This window comes from Canis lupus, unplaced genomic scaffold (genome assembly GCF_011100685.1).
Source record: "Canis lupus familiaris isolate Mischka breed German Shepherd unplaced genomic scaffold, alternate assembly UU_Cfam_GSD_1.0 chrUn_S1517H1701, whole genome shotgun sequence".
Taxonomy (NCBI): Eukaryota; Metazoa; Chordata; class Mammalia; order Carnivora; family Canidae; genus Canis; species Canis lupus.
Window position 1 is genome coordinate 182,534 of NW_023330354.1, and position 18,779 is coordinate 201,312.

General features: G+C 41.2%; 1 protein-coding gene across 2 annotated transcripts in view; it reads left to right on the top strand.

Annotated features, from left to right (window-relative positions):
• LOC119878342 (ankyrin repeat domain-containing protein 26-like) overlaps positions 1–18,779 on the top strand; it is a 69,471-nt gene that overhangs the window by 13,155 nt on the left and 37,537 nt on the right. For both annotated transcript variants that reach the window (XM_038588961.1, XM_038588960.1), the window contains exons 2-4: positions 1,250–1,364; positions 1,522–1,695; positions 8,522–8,625. In XM_038588961.1, the coding sequence (XP_038444889.1) occupies positions 1,290–1,364; positions 1,522–1,695; positions 8,522–8,625 (353 nt within the window). In that variant the 5' untranslated portion in view covers positions 1,250–1,289. The remainder of the gene's footprint in view (positions 1–1,249; positions 1,365–1,521; positions 1,696–8,521; positions 8,626–18,779) is intronic.

Here is an 18,779-nt window from a genome sequence, read left to right on the forward strand (position 1 = left end):
AATGGAAGTATTAGGACTTAATCTCACGTGAAGCTTTTCCTTGGAACTTCCTGTCAAAGGAAAACATTTCTGAATCAGAAATTGTAAAAGATTACCTTTACCTGCCCTTTTGACATTGCAATAATACTAAATACTAATATTGGTAATTGAAAATACTTGATTTCTATGAATCTAAACATTTTCTATTAATTAAAATGCTTAGTAAAATGAGCTTCCCACCCCCCCCAAAAAAATAAAAGAACTCTCCCTGTTTATTTGAATCCTGAGTTTCTTTTGACTTAAATCCTTTGAAACTTAGTAAGGGTTGCTTTAAAAAAATTCTTTTGTTCTTTTAGTCCTCTCTTCTCATAATGCTTTCAACTACTGAAAATTATTTTAGCTCTTGAACAATGTAATTCCAAGCATAGGACTAGAAGTGCAACAGACCTGTTGTATATGTCACTATTATTTCACTTAAGGCACACCGTAGATTGTATGATGCCCCACTATTTATGTACCAAGAAGAAATTTTTAAAAATCATGCCAGTTATAGTTTTAAGACATTTTGAATTAGAAATTGGATTCCGATGTCAGAGATATTAAAAGGTGACAAAATGAGCATCTTGGAATCATTGAAATAGAGTATTCTTGCTCATCCTTAAACGTAGCTGCAAAGTAGGCATAATTGGATCATTTTACCTAATTGTAGTGGGTCATTGTAAGTTGTAGTAATAGCTATAATAATATTTGTGCTAGGAACTAGTATTCTAAAACTTTGCATGGATCATTTAAGGATCATGACAAGAGGTCTTGTGAGATAAGTACCTTTTATTTTATTTATTATTACTATTGTTTTGTAACCTCTATAACCAACAGGGGTCTTGAACCCCTGGCTCCCGAGATCGAGTGACATGCTCTTCAGAGTGAGCCAGACAGGCGACCTGAGACAACTATTTTTATGCCCATTTTGTGGATGAGGAAATTGCGATAAGGCTAAATGGTCACTGTGAAGCGACAGAGTTAAAGTGGGAATGAAACCCAGGTTGAGCTGCCTCCTGAGGTCATGCTCTTCCTAAACAGATAGGCTGCTCTTTTAATAGAGTGGTGAAGAATCACTAATAAATATTGTACTTTCTTCCAAAGAAAACTAAATCTTTGTTTTGGAGTCATGAGAATAATATAGTATTTAACATTTACAATTCTGTGAATAAATTTGAATGTTTTGAAAAGGTACACTGTAATTTCCTGACAAGTCCTTACATGCTCACAGGACTGCTCTCCACTTGGCGTGTGCCATTGGGAGTGTAGATATGGTGAAGATCCTGGTACTTTCTCAATGCCAGCTAAACCTCCGTGATGGAGAAAACAGGACAGCTCTCGTGAAGGTGGGTGGTCACACCTATGTCTGCCTGAGGTGGATTGGATTGAAGTCCTTGAAATGAACATTTGTTGCAATTAAACATAACTCATTGGTGAAACTTGTGGCATGTTTCCTTTCAGTTCCCAGAATTTACATTCTGTTTCTCGTTATAATGCTGACAGGCTGTACAATGCCAAGAAGAGGCATGTGTAGATATTCTTCTCAGAAAAGGTGCTGATGTAAATACTAAGGATTTCAAGGGCAACACCGCTCTCCATTATGCGGCCTATGAGGGAAATATCTCAATAGCATGCAAGCTGCTTTTGAATAAAGGAGATATAGAGGCCAAAAACAAGGTACAGGTCAAGTTTTTTTTACATCATATTTGACATTATAAATAAATAAATAAATAAATAAATAAATCAGTAAATCAGTAAATAAATAAATAAATGTAGCTGCAAAAGGTTTTTCTACATGTATATGTAGATATATTTGTACATCAGCACATATATATATATGAAGACATCGACACTGAATTTTATACAGCAGGTCCTGTCATCATGGAAACAACTCCAAAACCAAGGCAGAGGGAGGGAAAGAGAAAAGTGATGCATATAGTAAGGAAACATTCTGTCTGCTAGCTACCCTTCCACCCCAGAAAGAAAATCTTCCCCTTTGTGCCTGGGAGTAGATTGTGCCCTCAGAGCCCACAAAGGATTGAAGGCCTAGAGGGGAGTGTGGTGATGATGGAGGCCGAAAGGTGTGCAGGGGCTTAGGAAATGGATGCTTCTGGGGATGAGTAGGAGACCGTGACCCAGAGGAGTAGCTTGGGTGAATGTAAATGGGAGGAGAAAGCAGCAGGTTGTAATAGGCCTTGGGCACTCTAGGCCCTAAGGTTCAGAAGATGAGAGCAGGGGGATCAGGTCATGACATCCTACAGGTGGTATCTGCTTGTGCTGGTAGCCACTCTGCCAGCCATGTACCACGGTGAGGCCTCCCATTCCGGAGAGTAGCTCCTGCTCGGCCTATGTAGTTCCTCAGTGGGGTGGTAGATGTCCATGGGGAGCTGGTGATGACCACACTTGCCAGTCTCCCTGTGCTTTCTTTGACGTGCATTACCTTCAGTCGCTGCCCTTGCAGAAACACTGTTGTGTGCCATAGATAGGGTCGATTTTTCATATTTGGAAGCTCAAACATTTCCTGGATGAAAATATTTTGAAATAACTGTCTAAGCTTTTGCTTTAAATAACACTTTTTATTTTTGAAGATTGTATTTATATGAGAGAGAGCAAACATGAGTAGGGAGGAAAGGCAGAGGTAGGGAAAGAAAAGGCCTTCCCACTGAGCCAGGTAGCCTGATGCACGGGGCTTGATGTCAGGAGTGGGATCGTGACCATAACCAGAGAGAGATGCTTGACCCACCGAGCCCCCCAGGCTTACCATAATACTTCTTCCTTCCTGCCTTCCTTTTTTTAATTAAGCTTTTTTATTTATTTATTTTTTCACCTCACACTCTGGGGTTTATGTACTTATTTTATCTTTTAGTTTTTTCTTTTTAAATTTTTTTAGTTGGAGTTCAGTTTGCCAACAAAGAGCACAGCACCCAGTGCTCATCCCGTCAAGTGCCCCCCCCTTGGTGCCTGTCACCCAGTCACCCCAACCCCCCACCCACCTCCCTTTCCACCATCCCTTGTTTGGTTCCCAGAGTTAGGAGTCTCTCATGTTCTGTCCCCCTCACTGATATTTCCCACTTGTTTTCTCTGCTTTCCCCTTTATTCCCTTTCACTCTTTTCTATTCCCCATATGAATGAGACCATGTAATGTTTGTCCTTCTCCGATTGCCTTACTTCACTCAGCATAATACCCTCCAGTTGCATCCATGTTGAAGCAGATGGTGGGTATTTATTGTTTCTAATTGTTGAGTAATCTGTGGTATATGTCCACAATGGAGTATTACTCAGCCGTGAGATTTTATTTTTTGCGGGGGAGAGAGCATGTACAAGCAGGGGGTGTTGTGGGGGCAGAGGGAAAAGAAAGAGAGAATCTGAAGTAGACTTTGCGCTGAGCCTGGCGCAGCACTGGATCTTATAACTCTGATCATCACCTGAGTTAAGACCAAGAGTCAGATGCTCAACGGACTGAGCCACTCAGTTGCCCCTAAATAATGATACCTCTAAAGAAGCATTAGAGAATGCAAGTTTCTTTTATGTATTTATGGCAAATATTTATGAGAACACAGAATGTGTTCTGAAACTTTATTTTCAAAAATGTTTTCTCACCCAGTTTGTTTTCTTATTTAGTGTCAAACAACAGAGGAAAGCAAAATTTGCCTTGGAAATAGGCTTTGACTTAAAACAGAAAACAAGTGTATTTTACAATATCAAATCTTGCTGCTGTTAAGAAGTTCCTATTTGATCAAAAAGTGATTTATTAACACGGTCGGAGTTTGTCTTTTATCAGCCTTGACTTAAGAGGGACAAAAGAGGGGCAAAGGAGAAAGCAGTCAGGAACATGCAGAGCGATTTAGACATTTGGCAAGTGAGGGGAAATATCAAGACAAGGTTTTTGGATTGTGTTTGTTTTTCTTCAGTGTTTATGTTTAGGTAAGGAGTCTTCAATTTTCAGGGATAATAATTCTTACTTTACGAACCAGTGAGTGTGTTGTAAACTTATATAGAGATCAATTCTAGGAGGACTCTAAGGACATCAGATTGGCAGTAAACTGGTGGTTGAATGGGCACGAAAAGGGACGCCTGTGTGGCTCAGTGATTGAGCATATGCCTTCGGCTCAGGGCATGATCCCGTGGTCTCCGAATCGAGTCCCACATGGCACTCCTTGAATGGAGGAGCCTGCTTCTCCCTCTGCCTGTGTCTCTGCCTGTCTCTCTCTCTTTCTCTCTCTCTCTCTCTCTCTCTCTCATCTCTCATGAATAAATCAATAGATCTTAAAAAAAAGCAAAAAGTGGACAAGAAGAGGAAAGAACACAGTATAGTATTTTGCAGCTATAGCCACTTAGATACGAGTCTCAACTCTGCTTGCAAATCTAGAATGTCTTGATGGGAAGGAAGTAAGGAGTGTGTAAATAATGGAATCAAGTTGCATTTTGAGTTTACTAGTCCTTGTTCTACCTCTAGCCATGGAAATTGAATGCAGGTTTGATAAGTGACTCATTTCTGTTTTTGGCTGAATCCTCAAGTGATAGGGAGAATTGGCCACATAGGTGAAAGAGGAGACTGGCATGGTTGTGTACTCTACTAGTTCTCAGCTAGACTTGTGCTGGTGAATCACAGTCAACTAGGGAACTTTAAAAGAATTTACAAGCCAAAACTGTCCCGTGAAGATTTCGACGGAGTGAATCCAATAACGTGTGTACGCAGAAATTTGGAAATAGGGTTTTGAGATTCTGTTACAACTCTTGGCTAAGAACTACTGAATGGGTAGGTATACATATACAAATTTAGAGATGTAAAAATATTAAATCTCTGGAAGAGATTTAACTGAAGTTGGATACTGGCTACTTCCTTCCACTCTCTCCAACATTAGCCTTTCATCTGTCTGTATCTCTTTGAGAATTACAGATGAAAATTATTGGTCATCTCTGTTGGCTTGAAAAATAATTACCTTTTCTTCCAACTATCAGTCATTCACCGGCACCCAGATGGGAAGTCTTTATGAGTAGTCTTTTAATAAGTAGAGTCTGACCCTTTAAAGATTTTACGTGTTTTGCTACCATTCTCATTATTACAGGCAGGGTTTTCCCAATTGCAGCAGTAGAAATCCGTGAACCTTCTTTTTTAGTTGAAGCTGTACGATAGACTATCTTAGGATGTCTTTCAAATTCATAGGGCCCTGGCATAGTGCATAATCACTACTGTGTTAAACATTCAGCATGTAGTTAGTGACAATACAGATGGTAATTTTTTTAATAACTTTGCTTCAGCATTCCTCTGAACTCCTGTCTGTATGGTTAGCAATGTGAGGGAAGTAAATACAAATAGATTGTAGTTGAAACAAGCATTGGAAAATTCTGACAGTAGGTGTTAATGAGTCTTCACAGCAATTTTCCTTAGAAGGTGGGGCCTAATTTGTTGGTAAAACATGATACTGATGCTTTAGGAAAGGTTTGATGTCCAAGTATTTGTTTTACGCACGGCCATTGGAAACAGTCACAGCAAATAGAAAAACACAAGTAGGCTATAGACTAAATGTGGCCCCCGGATGTATTTAGTTTCCACTGTCAGTTGAGGTAACATTTAAAATTATGGCACGCATGTAGAACTCTGGATTTTGAGCTTTTCTTACAGATCACTTCTGGTACCTTGAGCCCATGCTGCTGTTTGGTATGCTGTGCAGAGGCTGTCCCTTTATAGGAGGCGTGTGTCTCCAGTTTGCTCGTGTCCCCGCCTAGGTTCTTCACTGACTCGTGTCACCTGCTTTGCCTCCATAAGCACTGAGTTTACAATTACTGTTTTATGGTATATGTTGACAAAGATTTCAAGATTTTCAAGACACTCCATATTAATTTGTAATATATATTTTGTATTTTATGTTAATTTCTTAGGATTGGGATTGAATTTTCTGTTTCTTTGTCTCCTTATTTTTTTCATTACTTTATTCAGTAATTGATGAGAGACACACAGGGAGAGGCAGAGAGCTAGGCACAGGGGGAAGCAGGCTCTCTATGGGGACCCTGATATGGGCTCAATCCCAGGACCCTGGGATCATGATGTTCACCCTCTGAGTCACCTAGGTGCCTCGGGATGAATTTTCTAAGTTAAGAATTGAAAGTTTTTTTTTCACAAACATTTTTTCTATATATGTACAGTAATCATGTACCTTTTGGAATATCTGCAAGCCATGTGAGGTTAATCCTGGTTCTCCTTGGATAGATTATGCATATTTCAGACAGTATTCTCTTTCTCCTTGGTATTATTCCCTAAATACGCAATTTATATAGTAGCTTTTATTATGCTAAAAATAATCCGTATAAAGCAGTATTAGAATTTTTGAATAATAGTTTTTACTTAATCTCAGTTTCCCAACATGTAAACACCCAGTGCTCATCTAGTATTAGAATTTTTATTGGTAAGTCATGACATTTTTATTTCTGATTTACACTTAGTCTAAATTATAAAATAATCATAAATAGCAATGATAATAGAAACTAGAATACAAACAGGTTTTTTTAGAAGTAGATGTGCATTAGGTTCTCAGAATGAGTATAGTTGAGAATAAAATCTCATTGACTTATTTCACTTAGCATAATACCCTGAGTCAGTCAGAGAAAGACAATTATCATATGATCTCATTCATATGTGGAACTTAAGAAACAAGACAGAGGAGAAGGGGAAGAAGAGAAAAACTTAAACCAGAGAGACTGAGGGAGACAAAGCCTGAGAGACTCTTAATCATAGGAGCCAAACTGAAGGTCACTGGAGGAGTGGAGTGGAAGGATGGGATAACTGGGTGATGGACATTAAGGAGGGCACATGATGGAATGAGTCCTGGGTGTTACATAAGACTGAGGAACCACTGACTTCTACCTCTGAAACTAATAGTATGCTATATGGAAATGAATTTGAATAAAAGGGTAAAAATGAGAAAAATCTCATACTGAGCTTTCTAACAGTTAAGATAAAACTTTATCATGGCATAATAGGAGAAAGTCCAAGGAGTATTTATTTAGTTATTTATTTTTAATATTTTATTGTTCTTATTTTTTATTTTAAACAAAAAAACCCACAATTTTTTATTGGAGTTCAATTTGCCCACATAAAGAATAACACCGAGTGCTCCTCTCATTGTGGGCCCACCTTAACCAAAGATTATTTAATATTAAGTGGTCAAAATTTATTTGAAGCTTGTTTCTTTTATTTTTATTTATTTATTTTCTTTTTAATTTTTAAAAGGTTTCTTTATGCATTTTAGAGAGACAGCACACACATGCACAGGCTTGTGGGGGTGGGGGAGGGGGAGAGGGAGAGGGAGAGAGAGTGTCTTAAACAGACTTGGTGCTCAGTGCCAGGGGAGCCCCGAATCCAACGTGGGGCTGGATCCCACGACCCTGAGATCACACCTGAGACAAAACCAAGCGTCCCTCAACTGCCTGCACAACCCAGCTGCCCTGAAACCTAGCTCTTTTCATTCAGCGTCCATCTCCTTAGTGACTCATTTGGAGCTGGAGTGTTTTATGTTGACATCTGGGATCCCCATACCATTGATAGATGAGAATCCAGCAAGTTTGTACAACCTGGAGAAAACCCTTACCTTTATTGGAAAGTTCTTAAAACTATATCCCTGGGAACTCTTGTTTCTCAAGTATTAATGTTTGCTACAAAAGAAGGAATTGTCAAATGGGGATAAGCAAATGTAAATGGAGTTCATTTGTGCTAGATGTATAGTGCAGTTTTGTAATGTTTCACAAACATAGATGATCATTGAATCTTTCTTTTGGGGCACAGTATCTCTTGCAAATCATGTGTTCTTTGGAATATAATTGAAGAAACACTACTCCGGAGATATCCATTAAAATCAGTAACAATACTTTAAATATTTACTATTGTGTTTTAGAGAGTGGAGATACAGAGATAAAAAATAACCCCTCCCCTCTAGAAGCTTTTGGTTTAGATGGTGTGGAATAAAATAACTAGGGTATACCATGATATATATTGTGAGAGAAGCAAAGATTCTTGGAGCCAGGCAATGTTTGAAGCGAGTTTGTGGAATGACTGCAGGTAATCTGTTGAAGAGGAAGAGGAGGTCTATTTTATTATTTTTATTTTAGTTTTTAAAAAGACTTTATGTTTTTGAGAGAGACAGAGAGCGAGCAAGCAGGAGAGAGAGCACGAGTGGAGGGGAGGGGCAGAGGGAGAAGGAGAAGCTGACTCTTTGCTGCAGAGGGAGCCCAAGGTGGGACTCCATCCTGAGACCCTGGGATCATGACCTGAGCTGATGAGTTGAAGGCAGATGCTTGAACAACTGAGCCACCCATGCTCTGTGAGAAAGCAGTATTTTAAAAAGAAGGAGCAGCTGGTGAAACCATGGAGGGCTGAGAACGAAAGGGCTAATTTTATTTACTTTCTATGTTACATGTTTAAGTTACAGGATCGTTCAGAATTTTTACGATTCATTATCCAAATATGTAATTTTGTAAATTATAAATTTTGTTTGCACTCCTACAGGATGGCCTCACACCGCTTCTAGTTGCTGTAAATGAAAAAAAAGAGAAAATGGTGGCATTTTTATTAGAAGAAGCAAATATAAATGCAGTTGACTACACTAACAGGTAAGGTTTTTTTTTTTTTTTTTGGTGAATCTTAGTATTTGGTCAAGAGTGGTAACAATTTCTCAAGGCAGAAAGTTTAACTTCTTAATAAGAAGAGTATTTATAAGTATAGTGAAAAATGTCAGCATGTGATCGGTTAGGTAGAAAACAATTACTCTGACAGGACAAGGTGAAGAACATTGTATAGTATAATTCAGAATCCTTTGTAATATAGATTGATGTCATTTGCAATAGTTTTTTTCTGTATGATTTTACAGTAGCTAAAAGTGTTTCTTGTTGAAATTGTGAGTTTTTTTTTTTTTAGCTCAGAGCTTGATGCCAGAGTCCGGGAATTGAGCCCCACATAGGGCTCCCAGCAGGGAGCCTGCTTCTCCCTCTGCCTATGTCTCTGCCTTTCTTTCTGTGTCTCTCCTGAATAAGGAAATATAATTGAGAAAAAAAAATTTAGAGAGTCCAAGCAGAAACCTCTGAAACTGTCTCCAAGCCTTCATTTGGTAGGGTATACCAAAAACAACCCTGCATCCTAGCAGAGGTGCAGTGGGATAGTGCTAAAGGATGAAAGGCTGGTGAGCTCTATCACATTTCTGCTTGATTCACTAGTCTGGCCCATTCAGAGACAGGATAGATTGTGGCAAATATCTGTAGTTACTGTCAACTTAAACAAAGAGTAATTCCATAGTTATTGTGCACCTCTTATTGCTTCCAGAACAGATTGATAAGACGTCAGGTACGTGGTATGTGTCACCACTGATTTGGCAAATGCATTCTTTTCTAGTCCGCTAGTGAATCAGAAATAGTTCATATTCATAGAGTATAGGCAAAGTGTTCATTCATTTAATCTGCCTCAGCGTTTTATTAACTCATGGAGCTAGACCATTTGAACATCCCCAGAATATGTCATTGGCCTATCATATTGACACCATGCTAATTTGACATGAGGATCAGTAAGAGGCTATAACGCTTTGGGCCCTTGGTAAGACGGCATGAATTGGCATATCCGTGAAGTTTTGAGGCATCCAGTGGGCATGCCAGGATATTCTCGCAGGAGTGAAAGAAAAATTGCCACATTTTGAATACCTTTTCACAAAGACAGAAACTGGGAGACCTCTTTGGGTTCTGGAGGTAGCATATTTTACGCCACTAATTCTCAATGCGTTGGGGATGGGGTGGTGGGAGAAGAATTCTGCTCCTCAGGGAGCATTTGGCAGTGTCTGGAGACCTGTTTTTTGACATGTCAAAAGCTGTACATACTTAATGTATCGAATTCAGTGAGTTTGTGGATAAGTATAGACCTCTGTGAAATCATCAATGCCTTAAAGCCATAGTCCTACCCATCACCTCCCAAAGTCTCTTCCTGGTCTCATTAATTAATTAATTAATTAATTAGTAAGAACACTTAACATAAGCTCTACCCTCTTAGCAAAGTTTAAGTATATAATGCAGTATTATTAGCTATAGACACTGCTAACAATAGATTCGTCCGGAGACATTTCCGATCCTCACAACTGAGGATGTTGCTGGCATCTAGTGGGTCGATGTCAGGAGTGCTGGTAAACATACCCAAGAGAGGCCTCCACAACAATCCACCATGTCCATGGTACAAGGTTGGGAAACCTTGTCCTACATTGAGTACTCGTTTCATCCATACACCTTGGTGAAACTAAGGAATGCAAGACTTCAGTGGTCTCAGAGCAGATGAATTGTGCAGCAGGTGCAGGCTGTGCTTAGGAGTCCTCACTGCTTTGGTCACAGGATCCAGTAGACCCTATGCTATTCATGGTGTCAGTGGTGGGGAAAAGTTGTACCGTGGATCTCAGGGCAAGCCCCTGTTGGAGAATCAGAGCACAGGCCCTTGGGGTTTTCTGATCTTGAGTCCCCATCAAAAGCTTGCCTGTAGAGGGGTCCTACGGGAGACAGAAATGACTTGGTTTTAGTATTCCTTCTGTGCTAAGTCATTGGCTGGACACAGCCTAGCAGAGACACAAGGCCTTGGTGTGAGTGCTACGGTGGATATGAAAATGTAGCAGCTGTCTACATTTTGAGCTGCAGTTCAACTGTGCTCTCTATGGTAGATCCTCTAGAAGACAAATCCAAAGAGTGCAACTCCCTGGCCTCTATATTAGTCTGGGTCCAATCGGAAGACAGATATGACATAGTATTTTAAACAGTGGAAGTAAATATAAAGAATTACTAAATGATGATGAGATAGTAATGAGAAGGTGGGACAGAGAAGTCTGAAGACAGTACCACAGAAGAGCTAACTTGGGAGGGGGGGTCCAAAGTTGCTAAAGAAGGTGTGATTGCAGCACGATGGATGGCAGAGAAGTTTGAGTCCTGTATGTCTGACTTCCTCTGTGCATCCAATTACCAACCTCAACTCATTTGTGTCCCAGAGGGTTGTTCCTGTTAGCCTGGAGATTGAGCGCTGGCCCTGGCCCATGTTCCGGTTTGCTTCCCTTCTTCTTCTTCTTCGTCTTCTTTCATCTTCATCTTCATCATCTTTGTGTTCTCCTTCTCCTTCTCCTCCTCCTTTCCTTCTTCTTCTCTTCTTCCTATCTCCTTCCTTTCTCTTCCTCCCTTGCCGCCCCCCCTTCACCAGCATCAGAAGTACTCTTCCCAGCTGTGCACTCCAGAGCATTCAGTCCGGGCCTCAGCCAGTGACCTTCCTAAAATGGATACCATGCCCCTAGCAAATGCTCTTGACACCCTACTCACTCTCTGCATCCAGTCCTTAGTCTTAACTCTGCTGTATCCCTACGGGGTTTGTTGCATCCTTCTGCATGTGCATATGATACACTGGAGGCCTTGCACTGCTCTGCTGGTCGGTGGGCTCATTGTTCCCTGACCCTCCCTATACATCCATTTATCAGACAGGACTCCCTGCACTCCTGAAGGGTAGTTCCTGTTTGCATGCTGAGTAGCATGGACTAGCTTTGGCCGGGCAACTCTGACTGCAGTTCTGACATCTCCTTCAATGAGACCTGAATCCCAGCCTTGGGATTTACCCATTTGGGTAACCTTTCTTGGGTAATCTTGCACCTTAGGGTATTTGGATTTCTTTTCTCATCTTTATAGTTGATCTCCTGTTATAGTTCATCATTTTTTATATTAAACATTCCCTGTTGAAATTACTAAGTGGTTTGTCTCTTGTTTGGATCCTCACTGATACATATCCCTTCTTTTTGGAATGTGCTTCTCTCCCTCTCACTGGCTAACCCCTACTCGTTAAGTTTTAGCTTTGATATTGCTTCTTCCTGTGCATCCATCCCTGAGTCACTACCCTTATTTTTACATGACTCCGTAGGCCCTTTGTGCTCACCCTAAATGTGGCATTAAACTCGCCTCTACTCCGTCAACACCGCAATGTCATGTTTGTTGTTCCCTCACTGACTCCCACAATGCCAGAATACAGGTTTTCAGTACACGTTTCTGATTTAATTTTGTGGTCCCTTTGAGGTGGTTCTCCCAGGTCAGGGATTTTTAGTAGACTATGGCCCAGATCATCCTCAACACACTGGAGCCCTCAAATTCTCATCATGGTTTAATTACGACATAGTTTCAGTTTTCCTCAGTAGATAGAGTGGACTGCAAGGGAAGAGATATCCAAAGGAATGAATAAACAGTTATGAAAAACTGTTGGTTGTTTTTAAAAGATTTTTATTTATTTGAGTGTGAGAGAACACAAATGGGGGTGGAGACAGAGGAAGGGGGAGAAGTAGACTCCCTGCTGAGCAGAGAGCTGGAGGCAGGGCAACCCCAAGGCCCCTGAGTCCTGACCTGAGCTAAAGAAGCCTTATTTTTATAAGATCTTATTTATTTATTCATGAAAGACACAGAGGAGAGAGAGAGAGGCAGAGACACAGGCAGAGAGAGAAGCAGGCTCCATGCAGGGAGCCTGACGTGGGACTCGATCCCGGGACTCCAGGATCTCGCCCTGTGCCAAAGGCAGGTACTAAACCGTTGAGCCACCCAGGGATTCCCTTAACGAAGCCTTTTAATGGACTGAGCCAGCCAGGTGCCCCTATGGAAAGTGTGTGGTGAATTTCTTGGCAACTCTTAAAAGGAGGAGACATTCATGACAGCCCTGAAGTAGAATTGGAAAACCTGAGCTAAGGGATTTGGTAAAGCATTCATATCTCAGTTGCTTTTCGTCATAAAAGATACATTACTCTGACACTTTGTTATTTTCATTGGTATAACTACCAAATGAGTATGCAGCAAAGTTGAACCAGGACATACATGAGACTCATGGGGATGGGAGTTCTAATCAGGAACTTTCTAGAGGATGTCTGTTCTAGATCCGAAATGGTTTTCCACAGAAGTCTGGGAATTGGAAATCTTAGGTTTCAGGTGATTGTGAGAAAGTCTTTGGGGGATCCACCTAGCATTTGACCAAGGAACAAAGAAGCTCAGAGTTGGACTACCATATACTCTTTGAGTATCTCTGATCTATACAAAAACACTACAGTCAACCAAATTGTTCAACTTACCTGGAGTCCTGGTGTGGAGTTCCTGTCTCCTTATAGCCTAGTAATGCCGTTGCCTCTCATCGCAGGTTGCGTTAGGAAATGTCAGTCTTCTAGTCAATTGTCACTACAGAGAGCCTCTACTGGTCTCATAAGTCACCCTGGGGAATTCTAAGGGGACAAAAGATAATTTTCTAGCTGGAACCTGTAAGAGACAAATGCTTGATGCTCATAGTTGCAATCATTCACACGCACCAATACCATTTGGTCTAGCTATGCTGAATAGGGCCAAGAAATGGTTTCTTGTTGTTGTTCCTTTGTTTTTGTTCATTGCTCTTCCACCAATGAACATGATCTGCCCTGGAACTAGCCACCCTCTCAGAAGGGACCCTAGTGGTCTCCAGAGTTCTGTAGCTCATTCCAGCAGCAGTTTCTGAAGATGCAGACCCCCTTAGTTTCTAGGTTGCTCATTCCAAACTACTTCTTGTCAAATCATGCAACCTACATGCACAAAATGGCATTAAATGGCCTCTGAAATAAGTGCCTACACTTCTATCTATGCGTTTGTCTTGCTGTAAAAACAGACACCAAACTTCCCAATTTTGCTGGTGCATCTTGTGCCAACAGTGGCTTCTGTTAGGTTTTGTTGGTCAATTTCTTTCTTTCTTTTTTTTTTAAAGATTTTACTGATCTATTTGACAGAGAGAGAAAAAACAAGGATAAGGAGCAACAAAGGGAGAGGGAGTGGCAGTTTCCCCACAGACCAGGTAGCCTGATATGGGGCTTGATCCCAGGACCCTCAGATCCTGATCTGAGCTTAAGGCAGATGCCTGACTAAGCCCCCACCCCCTCTCTTTTCTAAGGAGGCTATAGTCCCAACAGGAGGCTTAAACTCCCAACCCCAAGACCAAGAGTTGCATATTCTATCAACTAAGCCAGTAAGGGGCAGCTCCTACTTTGGTTAATCCTTAAAATCATTAACAAATGTAATAGGAATCTGGTGAGTTTAGGGGTAGCTAGTTTTGTATTAGCTGTTGTCATGGGTTTGCTCCTGCTTTTTTTTTTTTAATTTATTTTTTTATTGGTGTTCAATTTACTAACATACAGAATAACACCCAGTGCCCGTCACCCATTCACTCCCACCCCCCGCCCTCCTCCCCTTCTACCACCCCTAGTTCGTTTCCCAGAGTTAGCAGTCTTTACGTTCTGTCTCCCTTTCTGATATTTCCCACACATTTCTTCTCCCTTCCCTTATTTTCCCTTTCACTATTATTTATATTCCCCAAATGAATGAGAACATATAATGTTTGTCCTTCTCCGACTGACTTACTTCACTCAGCATAATACCCTCCAGTTCCATCCACGTTGAAGCAAATGGTGGGTATTTGTCATTTCTAATAGCTGAGTAATATTCCATTGTATACATAAACCACATCTTCTTTATCCATTCATCTCCTGCTTTTTTCTATCTGCCTCACCCAGAATATCGCCTGTAGTCCAGTTGTAATTAATTAATGGATCAATTACCACCACATTCAAAGGAGTTTCTGTAGACATTCGTATACAGCCTCTGTGTGTGTGTGTGTATCACATACACATAAATATGAACAGCCTATCCTGTTTGTATTTTACTTGATTTTTTTTTTCAACCACATCATACCATTCTTCGATGTATATCTTTCTGGTGAAATCTTTCCCATCCAATTCGTGCCTTCCCTGAGTATCTACGAGAAACTGCCAACTTTTGTTAACAAGCATGTAGTTTAAAATGTGCTTTATTCTCATTACCAAATAAATATACAGATATCAAAAGAGTGACCACTTAGAAGTTATAATCAGAAAATATATCACTTCATTAGAAAAAAGAAAAAGCCAGGATATAAATACATCACGAAGTGTATGCAGGATTTACATAAGGGAAAAAAAAACCCTCCTGGAAGCTAAGGAGGGATGTCAAATAAGACTTAAGCACAAAGACATAACGTACATCTAAATACACTGATTCAGGGAGATTGATTCTGTTAACATTAATTCTCTTAACCTAATTATAAATTCTCTCCATGAATTCTTTAAATTTGGCATAGTGATTAAAAATATATCTCCAGTAGCATAGAGGTAAATATCGCCAAGAGAATACTGAAGGAGAAGATTAAGAAGGGGAACTATGGACCTGCATTGGATACTAAAGCATATGTATAAAGCAGTTAAAATACAGAGTACTGATTGATACAAGGCGACTGGTCAATTGAATCCAGTGTAAAACCCAAAAAAAGAAAACCATAACAGAATTTATGATAAAGTGGCATTTTAAGCTAGGTGAGAAAAGATGGGTTATTTAGAAGCAAATAGCTATTTTTTTAAAGAGTTCTTAAATGTTGGGGCGCGGGAGCCTGTGTGGCTCAGTTGGTTAAGCCTCTGTTTATTTTTATTTTTCATGTTTGTTGATTTTAGCTCCTGTTCCTCCGTCTCTCTCCCTCACCCTCTGTCCCTCTCTCTCTCTCAGAAAAAAAAAACAAAAAAAACAAAACAAAAAAACAAAACTTAAATGTTGCACCACACTGCAAACTAAATCTTGGATTGATTAAAGGTTCAATTGGGGAATAGCAGCAAAAAATAAAAATAAAGAAAATGTAAACGTAAGGCTGGGCCAAATGGGAGGATTATGAGGCATGCAGAAACGGGTTTTCATTTCATCTAGGGAATGTGAATTGTTCTCCCCTTGTGAGCTTGCACTTGATGATACACATTGCCAAGTCTGACCATGAGAACAGTTTTCTGTTGGCTGCATCCGCTGCATTCCATGGAGACTGACAGGGGTCCCGAGGGATGTGGAAGAGGAATAAACTGAGGGAGAGCATTCGTTAGGGAAGTATTCTGGGGGAACGTGCTTTCATGCACTCTAGCCCTAGTCGTATGTAAATACTACGTTTTTTTTTTTCCTTAAGATTTCATTTATTTATTCATGAGAAACTCAGGGAGAGGGAGAAGCAGTGTCCCTGCGGGGGAGTCTTGTGCGGGACTTGATCCCAAAATCCAGGATCAGGACTTGAGCTGAAAGCATACACTCAACCACTGAGCCACTCGGGGGCCCGGAAGGCTGCTTTTCCACACCCCAGAGTCTTTTGCAAATGTCCCATAATGCTCAGCCATTCCGGCAACTTTTGAGGGGAAGCCAGCCCAGCTCAAGGGGCCGCGGAGATTTGAGAGGCTTGGGCCTCCTGGCACATGCGCTTTGGGCACTCTTGGCCATGGGCTCCTTGTGAGCAGGCGAGTGACGCCAGTTTCTGAGGTGCGCAGGCGCATTTGTGTTTAGCTGCATTGCTGGGGTACATTTGTTCTGCAGAGAGAGATTTTGGACCCCGGTGCTCAGTTGCTGGGACGTTGCCGCGAGGCCGGCTTGGCTTATCTCCAGCACTAAGTGTTGAGCTGTAGAGGCGGCGAAAACCTGTGTCTGTGAAGCCTGAAAGCTTTGCGATGAAGACAATGTTTAGCTTCATGGGTAAGAGGGGCGAGCTGCCCTTGGGCTTCAAGATCGGGCAGCGGAGGGCCGCCTGGCCCGCGGCATCTGAATGGTACCAAACTCGCCAACCTGGGCCCCAGGTACCACATCCCAGACAGAGGTCTCAGAAAGATCCACAAAGCAAAAGTGGCAGGGGATTCTGTTGCTGGGAGACCAGATGAACAGGTGATAGGGACTTTGCAGCTGGCGGGGAGGAGGCAAGGAGGTCGGGGAGAGGCGCTCACCTTGATGGCCTGAGTCTGGAGAGCTGAGCCCTGGGTGACCACCCAGGGCGCTTGGCCGTCTTTCTTCTGGTGGCCCCGCAGCACATACCTAGGTCGTGGAACCTTACCTGGGGTCTACTCTGGCCCACTGAGCAACAAAACGTCTTCAGCTGCCTTTGGACCCCTTCGTATCTCCGTAGGGAGCGCTTTACAGACAGTTTTGATGTGATTTAATGGATTTTCAACAGTAGTAGAAAGGAAATTAAGGGGACGCCTGGGTGGCTGAGTGGGTGAGCATCTGCCTTTGTTTCAGGTTGTGATCCTGGGTCCTGGGAACCCCAGTCGGGTTCCTAGCACGGAGCCTGTGTCTCCCTCTGCCTATGTCTCTGCCTCTCTGTGTCTCAGAATAACTAAAATCTTAAAAAAAGAAATGAAATTACGTATATGTAGTAGTTTGTTTTTAATGGACATCCTATACCAATGTTATTAAAGAGTGCATGCTGAGAGAAGTAATTCCCAGAATTACTTTGGATACAGGGCAGTATCTGACTTCTATCTGTGTACAGTTTGTACCTATATTATTTACTGAGGGACCTTGGAAGGAGATTTGGAATTGGGAAGATGGTTCTGACTGTGAATAGGAAGTCTCATTTTTCTGAAAATGTGTACTCTTCCCGTGTTTATCAGTATTCCATGATGCAATAGAAACGTTATGGTTTTAGAAATTCTGAGCTTATTATACGTGCGGTCTCTGTTCTTTTCATTGTGATAAAATTAAGAAAAATTTTGCAATCACTCACTATATTGTACACCTGAACTTTTTTTTTTGTAAGATTTTATTTATTTATTCATAGAGACAGAGAGAGAGAGAGAGGCAGAGACACAGGCAGAGGGAGAGGGAGAAGCAGGCATCATACAGAGAGCCTGACATGGGACTGGATCCAGGGTCTCCAGGATCACGCCCCGGGCTGCAGGCGGCGCTAAACCGCTGCACCACTGGGGCTGCCCTGTACACCTGAACTTAATACAACGGTGTATGTTAACAAACTGGAACTAAAATGAAAACTTGAAAAAAAAATTTTATAGAATACCTTCCAGTTATTAAAATGTACCTTAAATTTCTTCAAATTTTTCGTTGACTAACAGCTGAAAAGACGGATAAATGAATGGAACAGATAAGAAAATGCCAAACACCTAAGTATATGTTAAGACTTTGTAACTTGATGCTGGTGACATTTCATATTAGTAGGAAAAGGTGAATCATTCATAATGTTGATGACATATCTGCTATTTGGAGAAAACTAGCTAGAATTTTATCTCATAAAAATAAGTTCCAGATGGAATACAGATTAAAAATGTTAAATATGCAAAATACAGTACAAGAGAAGAAAACATGAACGCTTCTATGCCCATTTTTTATGTTGACCAAGACCATTCTTAAGAATGACTTTAAAAGCAAGAGTTCGGGCAGCCCAGGTGGCTCAGCGGTATAGCGCTGCCTTCAGCCCAGGGCCTGATTCTGGAGACCTAGGATCGAGTCCCACGTCGGGCTCCCTACATGGAACCTGCTTCTCCCTCTGCCTGTGCTCTGCCTCCCTCTCTCCCCCTGTGTCTCTCACAAATAAAGAAAATCTTAAAAAATAATAATAAAATAAAAGCAAGAGTTCTGGAGGTTGATTCAGCCACATAAAAAATTAAAACTCTCTGTATATCAGAAAATAATATTAATAAAATAAAAGAGAATGTCCTTGCAAAATATTTACAACATATGTGTATCAGATAAAAAAGAATATGTTTTACAGGGAAGGTATTAAAGGAATGAAATAGGGGGTCTCTGGGTGGCCCAGTCAGTTGGCTGCTTCTGACTTCCTCTCAGGGTCATGATCTCTGGGTCCTGGGATTCAGCCCCTGGTGAGGCTCCCTGCTCAGTGGGGAATCTGCTTCTCCTTCAGCCCCTCCCCTCTG